We start from the raw sequence: 15,175 nt of genomic DNA, 5'->3' as shown, positions 1-15,175 counted from the left end.
CTTCAGTAAACGATTTACCCGTTTCAGAGAAAAACTGCAGGCTCATATCTTCGCGAAATGTAGTTTTTATTTGCGATATGTTTTTGGTGCTTGCATTATTTGTTACAGCAAAGGTAGCAAATTTACTCGGGTGTTGTAATCCTTGACCACCTAAATAAAATGCATGCTCCGGTCACTATGTAACTTTATTTAAAAAAAAACATGCACTTCATTGCGACAAATTCAGCGGCTGCCCCAAATAAGTGCAATTCGTCTATTCACTTGTACTTCAATATAGAAGCCGCAGTTGGCGTCCTTCCTTTGAAGTACAAGCACCGCAAGTACTTTCGCATCCATCTATTACACAGCGTCGCCATATGTTGCACTGTGGATAAATGAGGCTATGAGTGCGGTAAGTTGCCAAGGTTTCCCACGTTCAAATCTTCAAGAGGGGTGGACAAAGGAAAGACCGCAAGATGAATGTCGCTGGGTGAACTGAAAAGGGGGATAACGTTAAGGAGGGGTTGGAGGTTTAAGCCAGTTAGAGGGTTAAGCAACGCCGGCACATGAGCGAATACTTTCTTTGCTCTGAATTTGAGGCAGCGTCACTTGCTGTCGGTTACAATGAACTGTGATAATTCCTCGTCGCAAAAAATGCATTGGCGTTTTGTATTTAAGGTATAGGGGAGAAATAGAAAACCACGCGCATACCGCACCGCCTCTTCGATGCCTGACTGTTCTGGCCAGTAATACATATTTACATGAGTGTATACAAACAGGCTTCATCTCCGAGCTCCTCCTCGATTATGATGACGATGTTTGTTGGCATCACTTTTGAAACGGGGCGGTGACAAACAGCCACCTAGCCTACTTGAGCCAATCAATTTTTGCGTTTATCACAGTCTAGCATTTCTCTACAGCTATCGAAACCCACAACCTTCTTTCGACTAAAGAATGCATTGATCTTCAATAACCGTAGCCTCTGAAATCGAGTGGTGTGCGCCACTCGATCTTGGATATCTGTGTGATTTCTACGATAAAAAGTTGCCTTCACTGAAGACCTTCACCCTAGCGCATTCGAGTAGACGGTGAGAGCTCCTGTTTATAAAATTTTGGCTAAGGAATCGCCGACCGGAGGCACTGAAACGCAGTGACCATCCGCTGCCAGCCGCTTCCTCATAAAGATCTTGGATTTAAGGACTAATGGGAGGGTAATCATTGGAGCAATGAACATAAGTGAGATGCGTTCGGAAGATTTGAGGCTCATAAGGAAACAAGAGAGCGACATAGAAGAAATATTGGCAGCACCAGAGAGGTGTAACCCTGCGCTTATTATAACCAGCAATAGGTGAAGATAGAAATGGATGTTTAATGACATCAGAGTTGCATATGAACCGAAATAGTATGAAGTGCAGTGTGGAATCACATACCACCGCCCTGTTTCAAATAATAATCATGAGGGAAAAGTGATTGAGTGTCAAATGGAGAAACGTTCACGAACATTGAGGTTTGAGACGTCAACATTAAACCCAAAGCCTGGTGCCACATCTTCTAACGACCCATTTCATTTTCCGTTATCTTAGCTCTTCATTGGTTAAGACTCTGCCGTTGTCGCTGGGAACGTCCACTCGTAGCGATGCGTAGGAACTGAAAATCTAGTGAAGCATTACAAAATAGGGGTGGCGGTGTGTAAATGGGTCATCCTAACTTGACAAGGAACTCTGGTGCGCTCACAAACCCGTCCCTGAGCGTGTGTGTGCAATGTTTAGTGGTACCTTCTCCGCCCCCCCCCCCCCCCCCCTTATCTCCGGCAGTGTGTGCTGAAGGAATCCGGTGAGTACGTGCCGACTGTGCGTCTGCTGGAGTACCCGCAACAGTTGTCGGAATTGTGCACGGAGGTCATCCGGATCGAACTGCCAGCATCCACTTTCATCATTTCTTCAGAGGTGATCCAAGTGAGTTGAACACTACCACCTGCTCACCTTATCTTGCCCCTGAAATGCCTATAATTCCGGTTTGTAGACGCCCAGTCGTTATGGAGTGCGCAGTACTGCTAACAGTTGACAACAAAGCACTGATTGGACGCAATATATTGTTACTATTATTAGAATGTTAAAAGAGCACCGTTTTTGTTACACCGCATACCGAAGCTCTAGATAATGAGTGCATTTCGAAAAACTTCTAATTACTATTTTAGCATATTGATATCTTCAACGGTGCATTTCCGCCCTATTTTGTTACCAAGTGGAATAAAATTGCCTGTGCAGGCTAGATGCTAGTGTTATATATAAACACAAATTTTTTGTTTGTTTTTGTCCTGTACTCAGTTTTCTCATTGTTTTCTGTTTTATAATACGTGTGTGATCTATATGCTTCAAGCAAAAGCCCTCTGTATGCACATATGGGGTTCGAGCTACCTTGGACTAAGTTTAAAAAAAGGAAGCGTAGCCTTAAATTCGAATGAAGCCAAGTGTATGCTGTTGGCAGCAACATGCAAATACGTCCCGTATTTGTGTGTTGATGCTATTAATTAATAGTAATTTGCTAACAGCATGGACAATTGTGTTTAAGGCGTGCATGTCAACAGTGTCATAGAACATCTTCGAAAACATCAATACCATTCATTTCCGGTGCTCAAGCTCTTCCGTGGTTCTTTTCTTCCACTTCAAAAGGAAACCTACAAAATTAAGAAGAGAGACTCTTTCGTGCGAAAGATGAAGCCTTGATAGTACAGGTGGTGACTATCAACTATTTCGAATACAATTCGACTACGAATAGCAAAAATTGAATATCGAATACCCAGACGCATATTATGTTCAGCAGGAATATTACACCTGTACCGACTAGTGCGAAACGGACAGCTACCCATCAGGAACAAGGAATCAGTTTCAAACACAATATCACTGTCATTAAAAAAAAGCTGAACCAATAACCTCTCAGAGTCTTAGATGCCGGGCTGAAAATAAGCTTTCCGTGAAATGGGTGCTACATAACTAGCTTTCTAATAACACTATATAAATGCTTACCAAAAAAAAAAAAAGATCCGAACTTCGGAAAAACAAAAGTTGCTGAAGACATTGTGTACCACACACACGTGTGGAAGGGCTTGTTGCAAGGAAAATATCACTGGTTGTTGCACAAAAGATAAAACTGTCACATGAATAGATTGCCGAAAACATTAAATGGCACTACCAAAAAATCGGAGGTTATCATGTTGGCTTATTGTGCTGATAAACCAAATAAAACCTTGCATTTCCCATTTTGTGTCTGCATTGCTTTCAAAAGTCTTGTCATTGTTTCACTTCTGATAATTTGCGATACTTTGTTTAGCGAAAGAGTACAGTAATGAGATTTTACGTCCGATGTTGAGAAATATTTAGCTAGCTTCGATTATTCGAAAATGGCGAAGTTTTTTTCACATACGAATTTGAATAGTTAGTGAGTAATATTCCGTTCCTATTCGAAACTTAGAATATTTGCCCAAACCTAGTTGATAGCTACATGAAATTACTGGATAACTACACGAAAATCTAGTGGAGCACACCAAGTAACTTTCATAGATTTGTCAGCCAAATAAATTGCAGTAGAAATTCGCATGTGAATTAAATAATCACCATATTTCACGCGCGCATGGGCACATTTGAACAGATCCCTCGATGACCACTAACACTCGTTGTCACAACACTTGTGTGCTGAAGAGCGCCGGTAGCGGTTAGCGAACGCTTCGTGCAGTCTCTCACTTCAACGCGTCTCGAGACCTTCAGACTACGTGAACTCCAACACTAGGTGCGCGGAACGACATTGTACATGAAGCCACCAGCTGGGACTCGGGTTAGCGTTTAGGCCGGTGATCCTTCAGGCATAGGGATGAGTACGTCCGGGAGTAGCAGCGAGAGAAAAAGGGTTTATTCTACATATTTACCGTGGCTCCATATATGGAAGCCCACTCCAACACGTGAGGACACACCTCTGCACCAAATGTGTCCGCTTATGAAGCAGTCGTCTTCCCTAGGAGACCAGACTAGGGAATCTGATCACTGTCTCGGCCAGTCATAATCGTCGGCCGTTCGCAATATCCCGCCCATGACGTCGCATCGTTCCGCCCGCCGGCCTCCGCCTCCAATGTCGCGCGCTCACCGCCGTATACGAGGCAAGCACGTGGCAATCTGTGAAACCAAAGTCGTCGCCGTTCCCACGGTAGCAATTCCACGAAGATGACCCCTCGCATCAATCAGTGGCATCTAAAATCTCCGTGTCGGTCAGCTTGTCATGGCCGGTGTCGGGCACTGTCGCCGTCTGGACGGCGCTGATGAAAGGGGCTGCCTCGGGCAAACACCCAAAGAATGTGCGTTGCTGTCTTGAGACGTAACACCAGCCATGTCAGCCTTTGCACCTGTCGCACATTATCTCAAGGACATGGCGCAGCTGCATATGCGCTCAGCGGCGATGACAGCCATGCGCAACTCGCTGCGGTAGCCGTGTGGCTACCAAGCTCGAGGTCGCGGGTTCAATACCGGCCGCAGCATTTCGACGAAATATGAAAACGCTCGTGCTCCAAGCATTGGTGCACGTAAATAATCCGGAGTCTCCGAGTACGGTGTGCCTCGTAATCAGATCGTGTTTCGAGCTCACAAAATCCCAGGATATACTTCATTTTATATTTAAGACATGCTTGGACACGGCTGGGCTATAGGAGGATGCGAACGCCCCACTCCTCTCTCACTAACGCGCGCTTGATCAAGGTCACGTTGCCACGCGCTCGCCCTCGGTTTCTCGCGCTTGATCACGCGATCTCCAACATAGGGCGCGCGGGGCGTGCATCAAGCCACCATCTTTCTCAGCTCACCTCGCACGTTTCTTCTCACACCCACAGCGCGATAGTATCTTATCGCACTTGGACTTGATGTGGAGTATCACGACGACGGCAAATATTTGCTTCGAGTGTGCGTATATTTGTTATCGCAATAATTTAGGAGCGTGCGTTGTCTTCTCTAGCTTCACCTTGGCGGCTCATGGCACGGCTGAGCGCATGCGCGGCACGCGCGGCCCCATCTTGCAGACAATGTGCGGTGGGTGGGTGCAAACGTTGAGCGAGCCGAGACACCTGGTGCCTTCATCCTGCGATGGCTGCTGTCGGAGGGCGTGGGCCGTATTCTGAAACGTTCCACTTCAGCGACATTTCTTTTTCGCTTTCAGGCGAGCGATTATTAGCAAAATTGGATGAGCTGATTGGATGGTTGAGCCCGACGTCCTTCAATTTTGCTCAACCAGCCAATCAGCGCGCGCCTGAAAGCGAAAAAAGAAATTTCGCCGAAGTGGAACGTTTCAGAACACGACCCCATGTCATCTCAGGTTTCGGAGACGGGTGGAAGCGAGAGGCTGCGCGAAATGTTCTGACCGCTGCCGGGCGCTCTTCTTACGCCAGCGCTGTGGCAGCCAGTGCTCGCGGTCGTAGAGTTTACTGTGTGCACGTGGCACCGTGCTTGTTAATTTAACTAATTAGGGAAGGTTTACTGCAATTTATACGGCCGTTAAACTACGTAACTTACTTCGTGTAGTTGTCTAATACTTTGCTATCGCTGTGAATGCTTCGCCTTACGGGCTAAACTTCGACGTTCGTTCTCATGCCCCATTTGGTAGGATTAGATTCGCAACCAGTGTTTGGCCGTGAGTCTCATCATTCCGTGCAAACATTGCAAGTGGACAGCAATCGCCGAAGATGCAGCAAAATACTGGAGCCCGCCGTAAACTTGCGAGCCGCGCAGCAGTCCTTGCACGGTTGGCACCCTCCTTAGAGACGCACCTAGAAGACATTTACAAGTTTAGTTTTGGTACTTATCTTTTTTGACAGTGCTCGTCCATAGGCACCTTGCGCTGAAGCATGCCTCAGTTGACAACCGCGTCAGAACACACGCTTGGCTGGGCGCGATGCACGATGACACACTATACCGTTGCGTATCACAACGCAGGAGTGTCCGAGGTGTGAAAATGTCAAAGTATGCATTCTCCACAAGTCTCGGCATGCTTTCCATCGGAATTAGAATCGCGAACATCGCCAAAGTGACATTCGGCAAGGCACGGTACATGACACAGACGAAGGATGAAACGTGGGTCCTTTTAGCTTTTAATGCCTCCTCATTTTTTCGGCCTCCCCAACGGCAGGTGTCGGTGACGCTGGGGTGATAAATGAGGTCATCGTAGCACCCTCTTGTAAGCTACAGGTCCCTATAGCCTCTGCTTTGTAGAGCGATAGCTTTCGTCGGTTTTTTCTCCTTTCTCCGCGGCTTGTATGTTTCTGGCCGTTCATGACAGGCGAATGAACTTAGGCCTGGCTGCTCTCTTCCCGAACTGGCAACTGGGGTAGTTGAGTATGTGCCCAAATACGTAACTTGCTACTAGCTGCACTCTGACCTAGTAGGCGACTTGGGTGACCGCGTATGTGCCACTGGGTACCAGCTCGGACAGACAAGTTCGGCCACTCTTAAGTGACAGTGGTATGTGACCATTCTTGGTCAGTCCCCCAGGATGGACGTGCCAAGGTGACGCAAGGTGTATGTAGCCCTTCATATATTAAATCGATGGCGCCCTATCCGCAACACACTACAAATCGAGCGTGGCCGCTTGATTGATAGCCATTGCAACGAAGTTGGACCCAGGATATGTTTCAGGCGAAGTTTCAACTTGGGTGTTGGGATTAAAACAAGATAAAATACTATCATGGTATCATTTCCCATCGTGGTTGGCAGTGCGATTGCCACTTGGTGTATCTGCTGTGGTGCCCACTCACGGATGGCATGGGAATGTGCACCAGGTCACCCACAAAGCTATCGCTGACATTGGCGATCTTCGATGGTTTCTGCCGCCAATTTAATGGGATTAGCACTCTTAGGTACACTTCTTGCACATTCCGCGGGCTATCTATGTCTCTAACCGTTTTCCCTCCAACCTGGCTCACTCCATGGTCTAACGGGTAGCACATCCGTGCTGAGGGAACAGGGTTCAGAACCAACCGTCGAAGCAGCTTTGATCACCGGGTATATGTGACTCTGGGTATGTGCGCTTTTCAATGAACCTCTTTGCCGCACACTTGGATGACTGGCTATTTTGCCGCTCTTCAATTACAAAAAGATCATTTAAACCATGGAGGAAGGAAACCCCAGGAGAGGCCCTGGACAGCACGAACGTATTGGAGAAGGTGTGGGGGAAGTCACGTGCTGTTTTCCGCAAAGGGTCACTGGGACGGGTGCACCAAATGTCAACGTTGTTATGGCAACCGCGCTCCTGAAGCATTCGCTGCTGCTCTCGGTCTCTGAAAAGTGAGATAAGATTTTTCCGCCGGTGTATTACCCGCAGCACCTTTTGTTCGCGAGAAAAGCTGACTTTGGAGTGTTGTGTGTAAGCTTGAAAGTTGGGTTTTGGGTCTGTAAGTGTGACTCAACCAGCAACAGATACACTCAAGCAATCACGGCGCGGGTCTTCGTCGTCTTCTTCAACGTGCCACGAAAAAACACAAGAGCGTGTCTGCTTCACTAAAACTGCTACAGAAGTTTCGAAGGATTTTTGACGCGCGTCGGCAGCACACACTTCCGGCGGCTCGTAACGATGCAAGTTCAAAGTTCGCGCCCATCTGCTCCGGCGAGATGCAGAACCCCTGATTGGAGGCGCAAAGAGAGGTGGCACACCAACATGGCTGCACTTCCGGCTTCAAAAAAGTGACGTCAGGGCCTCTCCTGTTTTGTTTCCTTCCTCCATGCTTTAAACTTTCTCTAGTGCTGGACCAAATGTATTTAGACAACCGTGTCTGGATTTATGCTCACACACGCGCCATGCGCGGAATTAGAGGCGGCGGCGTTAAATAGCGCTGCGTATCTAGCGGGATACGCAAGGGAGGAGCCCGGTCGTAATCACCTTATGCGTTCCGGCGTTGGCAATACGGTATGCCGCTACATTGCTTCAATGCTAATTGCATTCACCGAGACATCGGTTCAGCAAGAATGTTTTTTAAGCTGCTTATGCGGGTGCTGCGTTCGAAATAAAATTTCGTTTTTCTCAATTTCACGGTGACCACTGGTCTTTTCTTCACTTAGTCTTCAATCGCCACCTTTTCTCTCCTGCCGGTTTTCAGGAGTCAAAAAATGGATCCCCACATCCGAACTGCAGAATTCTGCTCAAGCTGAAATCGGACATTACCACGTGAGTTCAAATCATTCATTTTATTTCCGCGCAGAAACTAAGTTTGGAGTAAGTTAGCAGTGAAACCGCTTTGACCTGAAGCCAAATGCATGCTGTACACATGCGATATTAGCCTAGCCTCGATGTTACCACGTTAGTGATGAAACTGTTTTGACCTGAAACCCGCCGCGGTTGCTCAGTCGGCTAAGGCGTTGCGCTGCTGAGCACGAGATCGCGGGACCGAATCCCGGCCGCGGCGGCTGCATTTCGATGGAGGCGAAATGCAAAAACGCCCGTGTGCTTGCGTTGTAGTGCACGTTAAGGAACCACAGGTGGTCAAAATTAATCCGGAGTCCTCCACTACGGTGTGCCTCATAATCAGAACTGGTTTTGGCACGTAAAACTTAGAAAGAAGAAGCTTTGACCTGAAGCCAAATACATTCTGTACACTTATGATAATAGCCTAGCCTCGTTGTTACCAATGGATTCTTGGTTCATGTCAGTGCAATACAGGGTGTTTTCTTTAGCTGCACCAAATTTTTAAAATAAGAAAAATGTAAATCTTGGTCACGTTATGTTTACCATTCGAGTGTACGGATTGGCGGCCTCTAGATACAGAGAAATTTCCGCACTTACGTGCGTAATTAGCGAAGTTACGCTGATTAACTTTCTAATTATTTAACTTTCTAATTAACTTTCCACTTTCAAAGCTCTTTACCATGAACACTTCCCTATGAAAAAAATGACACGGCCATCCAAAGCACGAAAACCTTGGCTAACACCTGAGCTTCTTCGTATGGTTAAATACAAACATGCCCTGTATGCTCGATTTGTGAAATCTAGAGATCCAGCCCTGCTCAAGGATTCCAATAAATATAGAAATAGTCTCACCAATCAGCTTAGGGTTGCCAAGGATGCTTATTTCGTGGGAATTTTTAGTGACCCGGCCAATCAAAAAAGTGATGTAATCTGGCGCAAATTGAATGCTTTGTTAAAGCCTAATTCAATTTCAGCTATTCCAGATGTTTTGTTTCATAATGGGCAGAAACTTTGTTTTTTTCCAAGGCATTTGACCTAATTGATCATACCATCCTTCTTCGCAAATGAGAACTATGGTGTGCGTGGAACAGCGCATGCGCTTCCAGAGTCCTATCTTTCAAATAGGACACAATTTGTGGATACAAACAATGAAACATCTGCAAGGAAGCCGGTAGTTGTTGGTGTGCCACAGGGAAGTATTTTAGAGCCACTCTTATTTTTGATTTACATAAATAACATTGTACACTGCACAGACAACGCAACATTCGTTTCGTATGCTGATGACACGACACTTTTTATTACAGGGAATTTGGAAACAGAGAAGCGATGGCTAACAGAACGCTATCTGACTTAGCTGCCTGGGCCTCAGTGAATTCTTTAAAAATAAATCCTTCAAAAACACAAGTTATTTTGTACACGCCTAAAGGAAAAACGCTGACAAAGAAGCTGAATTTATTTCTGGGCTCTCATCAGGTAGAAATGGTTGATTCGGTTAAAACCCTTGGAGTACATTTCTCAAAGCACCTTACATGGAATATACATGTTGAAAACCTCCATTCAAAGATGTCATCTGCCATTGGTGTGCTTGCACGTACCCGATGTATTCTTCCTACAAAAGTGAATATTATGATCTACAATGTATTAGTGTCCTCTCTGTTGCAGTAATGCAGCATAGTGTGGTGTACTACAGGTGTAACAAATTTGCGCAAGCTGTATTTGCTGCAGAAAAGAGCCATATTGCTGCTGCGCATTATGCTTCTTCTACAAAACTTCTTTATTCAAAGTTCGAAATTCTTCCAGTGTTCTGTTTATATAATTATACGCTGATGTTGTGTTATAAAGCTTTTGTTAAGTATGGTACCGATACCATAATTAATCTTGTTAAGTTAAAAGTAAACACAAGTGTTCGTCTAACCAGGCACAAAGAAATGTGCACTGTACCCACCCCTAGAACTACTTATGGTGAACAATCCTTCTCCTACAAGCTACCTTCCCTGTTAAACTTATTAAACCATGAAGATTTTGATCCTTCGTGTAATCAAAATTGTCTCATTAAACACTTCACCCAGTTTATTTGTTCGCAGGAATAGCACATCCTTTTGAATTTTTGTCCCTGTTCTTGTCGATCATTGCTTTTTATGTTCATGCCATTTCAAGTCTATGAAAATGAGCTCTATTGTTTCGCGCGTTGTTACAAATTTTGTGTTACGCGATGTTATGTAATACTCGTCGATTTATGTGAACTCTTCGTGCATGACTGACCGTCATCCTGCTGTTTTGCCAACTGTAACGGGGTCGGGACCTCGTCAAGCTGTTCAAGCTTTTAGTCCCGTACTCCTCCTATCCAAAGGAAATAAAAGTTGATTGATTGATTGATTGAATGAATTATCAACAATAGGTGGCTACAGCAAATGAGTACTTTGGGCCTCGTCCTCGACACTACCTAGCCCAACGATCAAATTTTGAATAGCGGAGTTTGTGTGGGAGCTACGCGACCAATTAGTTCCCCTTGGCAGCCTCCTTGAAACCGAAACTGGCCGCAAAAAGAGCGTCTGTGTCGTCGATGTCGCCGCCCCCCAGCCTTTCGTCACGTCTTCGAGGTAAGCGCCGGTCCGGTCCGCGAGCAGCTTGCGTTATCTCCTTGCTATCTGCGGCGTTCGCAGTCAACGCTACAGACTGATATGACGCTGTGCCTGTAGTATCTGAAAGTCCGAGGAGCGGGGTGGGCGCTACAGCGCAACGTGGCGCCGGACGGAATGACGAATTTGGCGGCTGGCCGGCATTGAAGCGTTAGGCCAACGCCGCAGACAGCAAGGAGATAACGCAAACTGCTCGTTGGGCCGGACCGGCGGTGACGTCGGAGACGTGACGAAAGGCAGGGGGGCGGCGACATCGACGACATTAAAGCCCCTCTATATAGACGACACAGACGCTCTTTTTGCGACCAGTTTCAGTTTCAAGCAGCCTGTCAAGGGGAACTAATTGTTCGCGTAGCTCTCACATGAACTCCGCTATCCAAAATTTGACCGTTGGGCTAGGTAGTGTCGAGGACGGGCCCCAAAGTACTCATTTGCTGTAGCCGCCTATTGTTGATAATTAGAAAGTTAATCAGCGTAACTTCGCTAATTACGCACGTAAGTGCGGAAATTGCTCTGTATCTAGAGGCCGCCAATCCTTACAATCGAATGGTAAACATAACGTGACCAAGATTTACATTTTTTAATTAAAAAAATTTGGTGAAGCTAAAAAAAAACACCCTGTATAAGCGGTACACAAAATGAAGACTCAGGCGCCACAGCGCTGACTGCAAGTGAAATTTACTTATCAAAATACGACATAAAGCCGGTACCATAAAAAAGACTGCACTATTAATGAGCATGCGGGGCACTCAGTCTTTAAGGTACTGCATTTTTTACTTTGTTACGCGAACGGAAGCAGGGCCAATGAATGCAGTTATCACTTTGTTTTTCTCATGTCGAATGTACCGAAGATCACTTCGATTCGTTCTGGTTTAAGCAGGCGTAGGACACGTGTGTTATCAAAGACGGGCTACGCGGACATCTGTGGCTGTAATCTGGAATATGCCCTGGCCCTGCTGTGGCCTCTACATGCACGTGGTGTGGTCTCTCAGTCCACCATTGGGGCACCTTCCGGTAGACCAATATAGCAACTGCCATACGAGGGTGGCATACCTTATACACCACTTCAGTTTTACACGCAACAAAGGGCGTAGTGCTTCTTTTTTTTACACGAAGCCTTTCTTTTCGCGCCATTGATGACCGGGCGCGTGCGCGCCGCCTTTTGTGGAGCTGTGAACATAGCCGGGACGCCGCGTTTTGCACGCAAGGCACCACGACCACCACCGGTCGTACTGCAGGGCAGTGCTGGTTAGGAAACCTGCATATGCACTCTCTTAGGTGCACGTATGAAGGCTGCCTAGTTCTTCTGGCTCCTTCGCGACTTAATTCATGATTTCATCTTTTTCACGATGCTTTTAACAACTTATGCTTTTCTAAGGTGCTCAACTTGGCCTTTCACTATTGGACACCTGCTGCTCGCGCCATTTAGGAACCGCACGCAAGCAGGTTATTGCAATAACTCTCTTCACGGTTTTGGAGCTGACAGAATCATACAAGAATATTCCTGTCTTATCCGATGCTTGTGCAGCGAACACGTGGCTTTCATTAAAACAACAGTTACCGGAAGTCTAAAAACTCCAGGCAGTACCTGCACCAACCGCAGAAGATTCAAATACTTCTAAAACCGCATTTGCAGCACGGCTGTACTCTACAGTGACATTCATATAAAATCTTACGTGATACTCTTTCACGTATCGCAAAATCTTAGCCACATTTACCGCGACAATATTCGCTTTTATGCGGTTGTCACATCAGGCTAAGGATATGTCTGATAAGAGAGGTGCTATACATATATGACCCGAATGCATACCGTGGTGTCTGCGTCATCAGTTAGTGTACCGTTTATATTGGGCTGGTAACATGAATCGAGAATCTAGCAACCAACCAGCCTGTCTTTTACAGCATTAGTTACCAAATGGTATTTGTGAAAAGGGACACTAACCTGCGTGAAGGCATTTTACTTTCACCAACGACAAAACACGCCCCTTAGGAAACGTTCAAAATGACTAGGTGACGTATCATCCTAGGATGTAGCTTGTAAATAGCCACCTCGCACGCGTTATACCTGTGCATTTAAGCAACTTCAAGTGGTCTTTCACGGCACACATACATGAATAAGTCGCCAATTTACCCACACGCATGTCCGTACACGTAGATTTGTGCACTTAACTATATCATTTAAACACTCAGCTAATGAGGTTTCTGGATCGCCGCACAAACACGCGCGCGCACGTACGTGTGGGCAAAAAAGCATTGCCGCTGTCATTTCATTGGACATCAGGAAGCTAAAGGACTTCATTAATGCATATTATTCCGAAGCTCCTTAAAACACTGACAGTTTATGTGCGTCTGTGAAGCCAAATCAGGATCTTTAACTTTGGACTTGTTTCATTTGTAGAATCAATGAGGTTACGAGAGCTCAACATATTCGCTATTAATTATTCCGGTTACTTTTTCGAGGCTAACCTCACCGCAATACAAGCTCTTTAAATTCCCTTTAGGCGATGCAATAAGTGCCGCTCGGAATTCTTGCACCACCAGAGAACGGGAGGCCTCGCGCAACGAGCCTACGTTCCGTAGTCCTGAGCCATCTACGACGCTGTCTGACAGCGAGCGTCTGGCCACTAGCATGGTGGACATGGCAATCCGGTCGCCTCCATCGGCAGAACTTTCTGACAGCCGGCGCCTGGCCACTGGCGTGGCCAACATGCCAAGCCGGTCGCCTTCACCAGCAACGCTGCCTGGCAGCCAGCACATGGCCACTGGCGTGGCCAACATGCCAAGCCAGTCGCCTTCACCAGCAACGTTGCCTGGCAGCCAGCACATGGCCACTGGTGTGGCCAACATGCCAAGTCAGTCGCCTTCACCAGCAACGCTGCCTGGCAGCCAGCACATGGCCACTGGCGTGGCCAACATGCCAAGTCAGTCGCCTTCACCAGCAACGCTGCCTGGCAGCCAGCACATGGCCACTGGCGTGGCCAACATGCCAAGCCAGTCGCCTTCACCAGCAACGTTGCCTGGCAGCCAGCACATGGCCACTGGTGTGGCCAACATGCCAAGTCAGTCGCCTTCACCAGCAACGCTGCCTGGCAGCCAGCACATGGCCACTGGTGTGGCCAACATGTCAAGCCAGTCGCCTTCACCAGCAACGCTGCCTGGCAGCCAGCACATGGCCACTGGTGTGGCCAACATGCCAAGCCAGTCGCCTTCACCAGCAACGCTGCCTGGCAGCCAGCTCATGGCCACTGGTGTGGCCAACATGCCAAGCCAGTCGCCTTCACCAGCAACGCTGCCTGGCAGCCAGCACGTGGCCACTGGTGTGGCCAACATGCCAAGCCAGTCGCCTTCACCAGCAACGCTGCCTGGCAGCCAGCACATGGCCACTAGCATGTCAAAAATGGCAAGCCGACCACCTCCGCCGGCAACGCGGTCTGACAGGCCGCACATGCCCACTGACGTGGCGAAGATGGCAAACCGGTCGCCTCCTACGGCAACGCTGTCTCACAGTCAGCGCCTGCCCACTAGCAGGGTGAGCATGGCTCCCACTGGCAACAGAAAGCCATTGCATGACGCATCGCAGATGACCAGAGCCCAGATACCACCAGTGCGTACGTTTAACTGCCTTAGCTATAATATCCAGTATATCATAAGGGCCCTGCAATACATTTTTATCAAAACTGGAACCACAGTGGACTGAGTACGATGCACCTAAGTGAATATATTCTCGCACATATAATTTTTCGAAAGTGACCAACCCATCACGGAGATATAGAGAGCGCAATGTTTAACTTTCCCCATCCCTCCCTAAACACTACATAGAACACCACATGGAGTTCTATGCATGCCTTTTGTTTCTAGGTTTTCTTCGTTTGATGAGACATTTATGCCCGTATTAGGGCACTTACTGCACCCTTATCACCGCTTTGTTGTGTTAATATAGGGGCGCGTATTGCTCATTGATGTACGAACTCCAAAAGCTGCTGTTTTTATCGTCGCGCTTTCTGTTGTCATCTGCAGGCATTTCCGCAGATCCTTGTCCGGGTTCGGGTGCCCCAAGTGGCTCCCGCGCCGAGGCTGCCCTACATGAGCGCCTGGCAACCGTGGCTGCCACCTCCACGTGCCTATCGGCTCGCATACATGCCAACCTACCCCCCACCAGAGCTATGCCGCATCTGCCAGCAAGTCTGGACAATGGGCTGCCCAATATGTCCTACGTGCCAAGTGCTTCAGCGATACCAATAGGTGTGCAACAACAAAATTTATTTACCGCAGCAGTTCGCTGCGAGCTGCAGGTTCGATCCGCGCATGTTGCATTATTTATTAGACGTTTGCTGATACTATTCTTG

The 15,175-nt window shown here is 47.3% G+C and overlaps 1 protein-coding gene across 1 annotated transcript in view; it reads left to right on the top strand.

The window, feature by feature from the left end:
• LOC119446428 (uncharacterized) overlaps nt 1-14,702 on the top strand; it is a 43,430-nt gene extending 28,728 nt beyond the window's left edge. Inside the window, exons 4-7 of the mRNA XM_049663369.1 lie at nt 1,794-1,934; nt 8,105-8,172; nt 13,371-14,358; nt 14,688-14,702. Coding sequence (XP_049519326.1) covers nt 1,794-1,934; nt 8,105-8,172; nt 13,371-14,358; nt 14,688-14,702 — 1,212 coding nt within the window. The remainder of the gene's footprint in view (nt 1-1,793; nt 1,935-8,104; nt 8,173-13,370; nt 14,359-14,687) is intronic.
• The last annotated feature ends 473 nt before the right edge of the window (nt 14,703-15,175 follow it).

The sequence above is a fragment of the Dermacentor silvarum genome, chromosome 1 (genome assembly GCF_013339745.2).
Source record: "Dermacentor silvarum isolate Dsil-2018 chromosome 1, BIME_Dsil_1.4, whole genome shotgun sequence".
Taxonomy (NCBI): Eukaryota; Metazoa; Arthropoda; class Arachnida; order Ixodida; family Ixodidae; genus Dermacentor; species Dermacentor silvarum.
The sequence above is the reverse complement of the archived record's forward strand: the minus strand, read 5'-3'. Positions and strand labels throughout refer to the sequence as shown.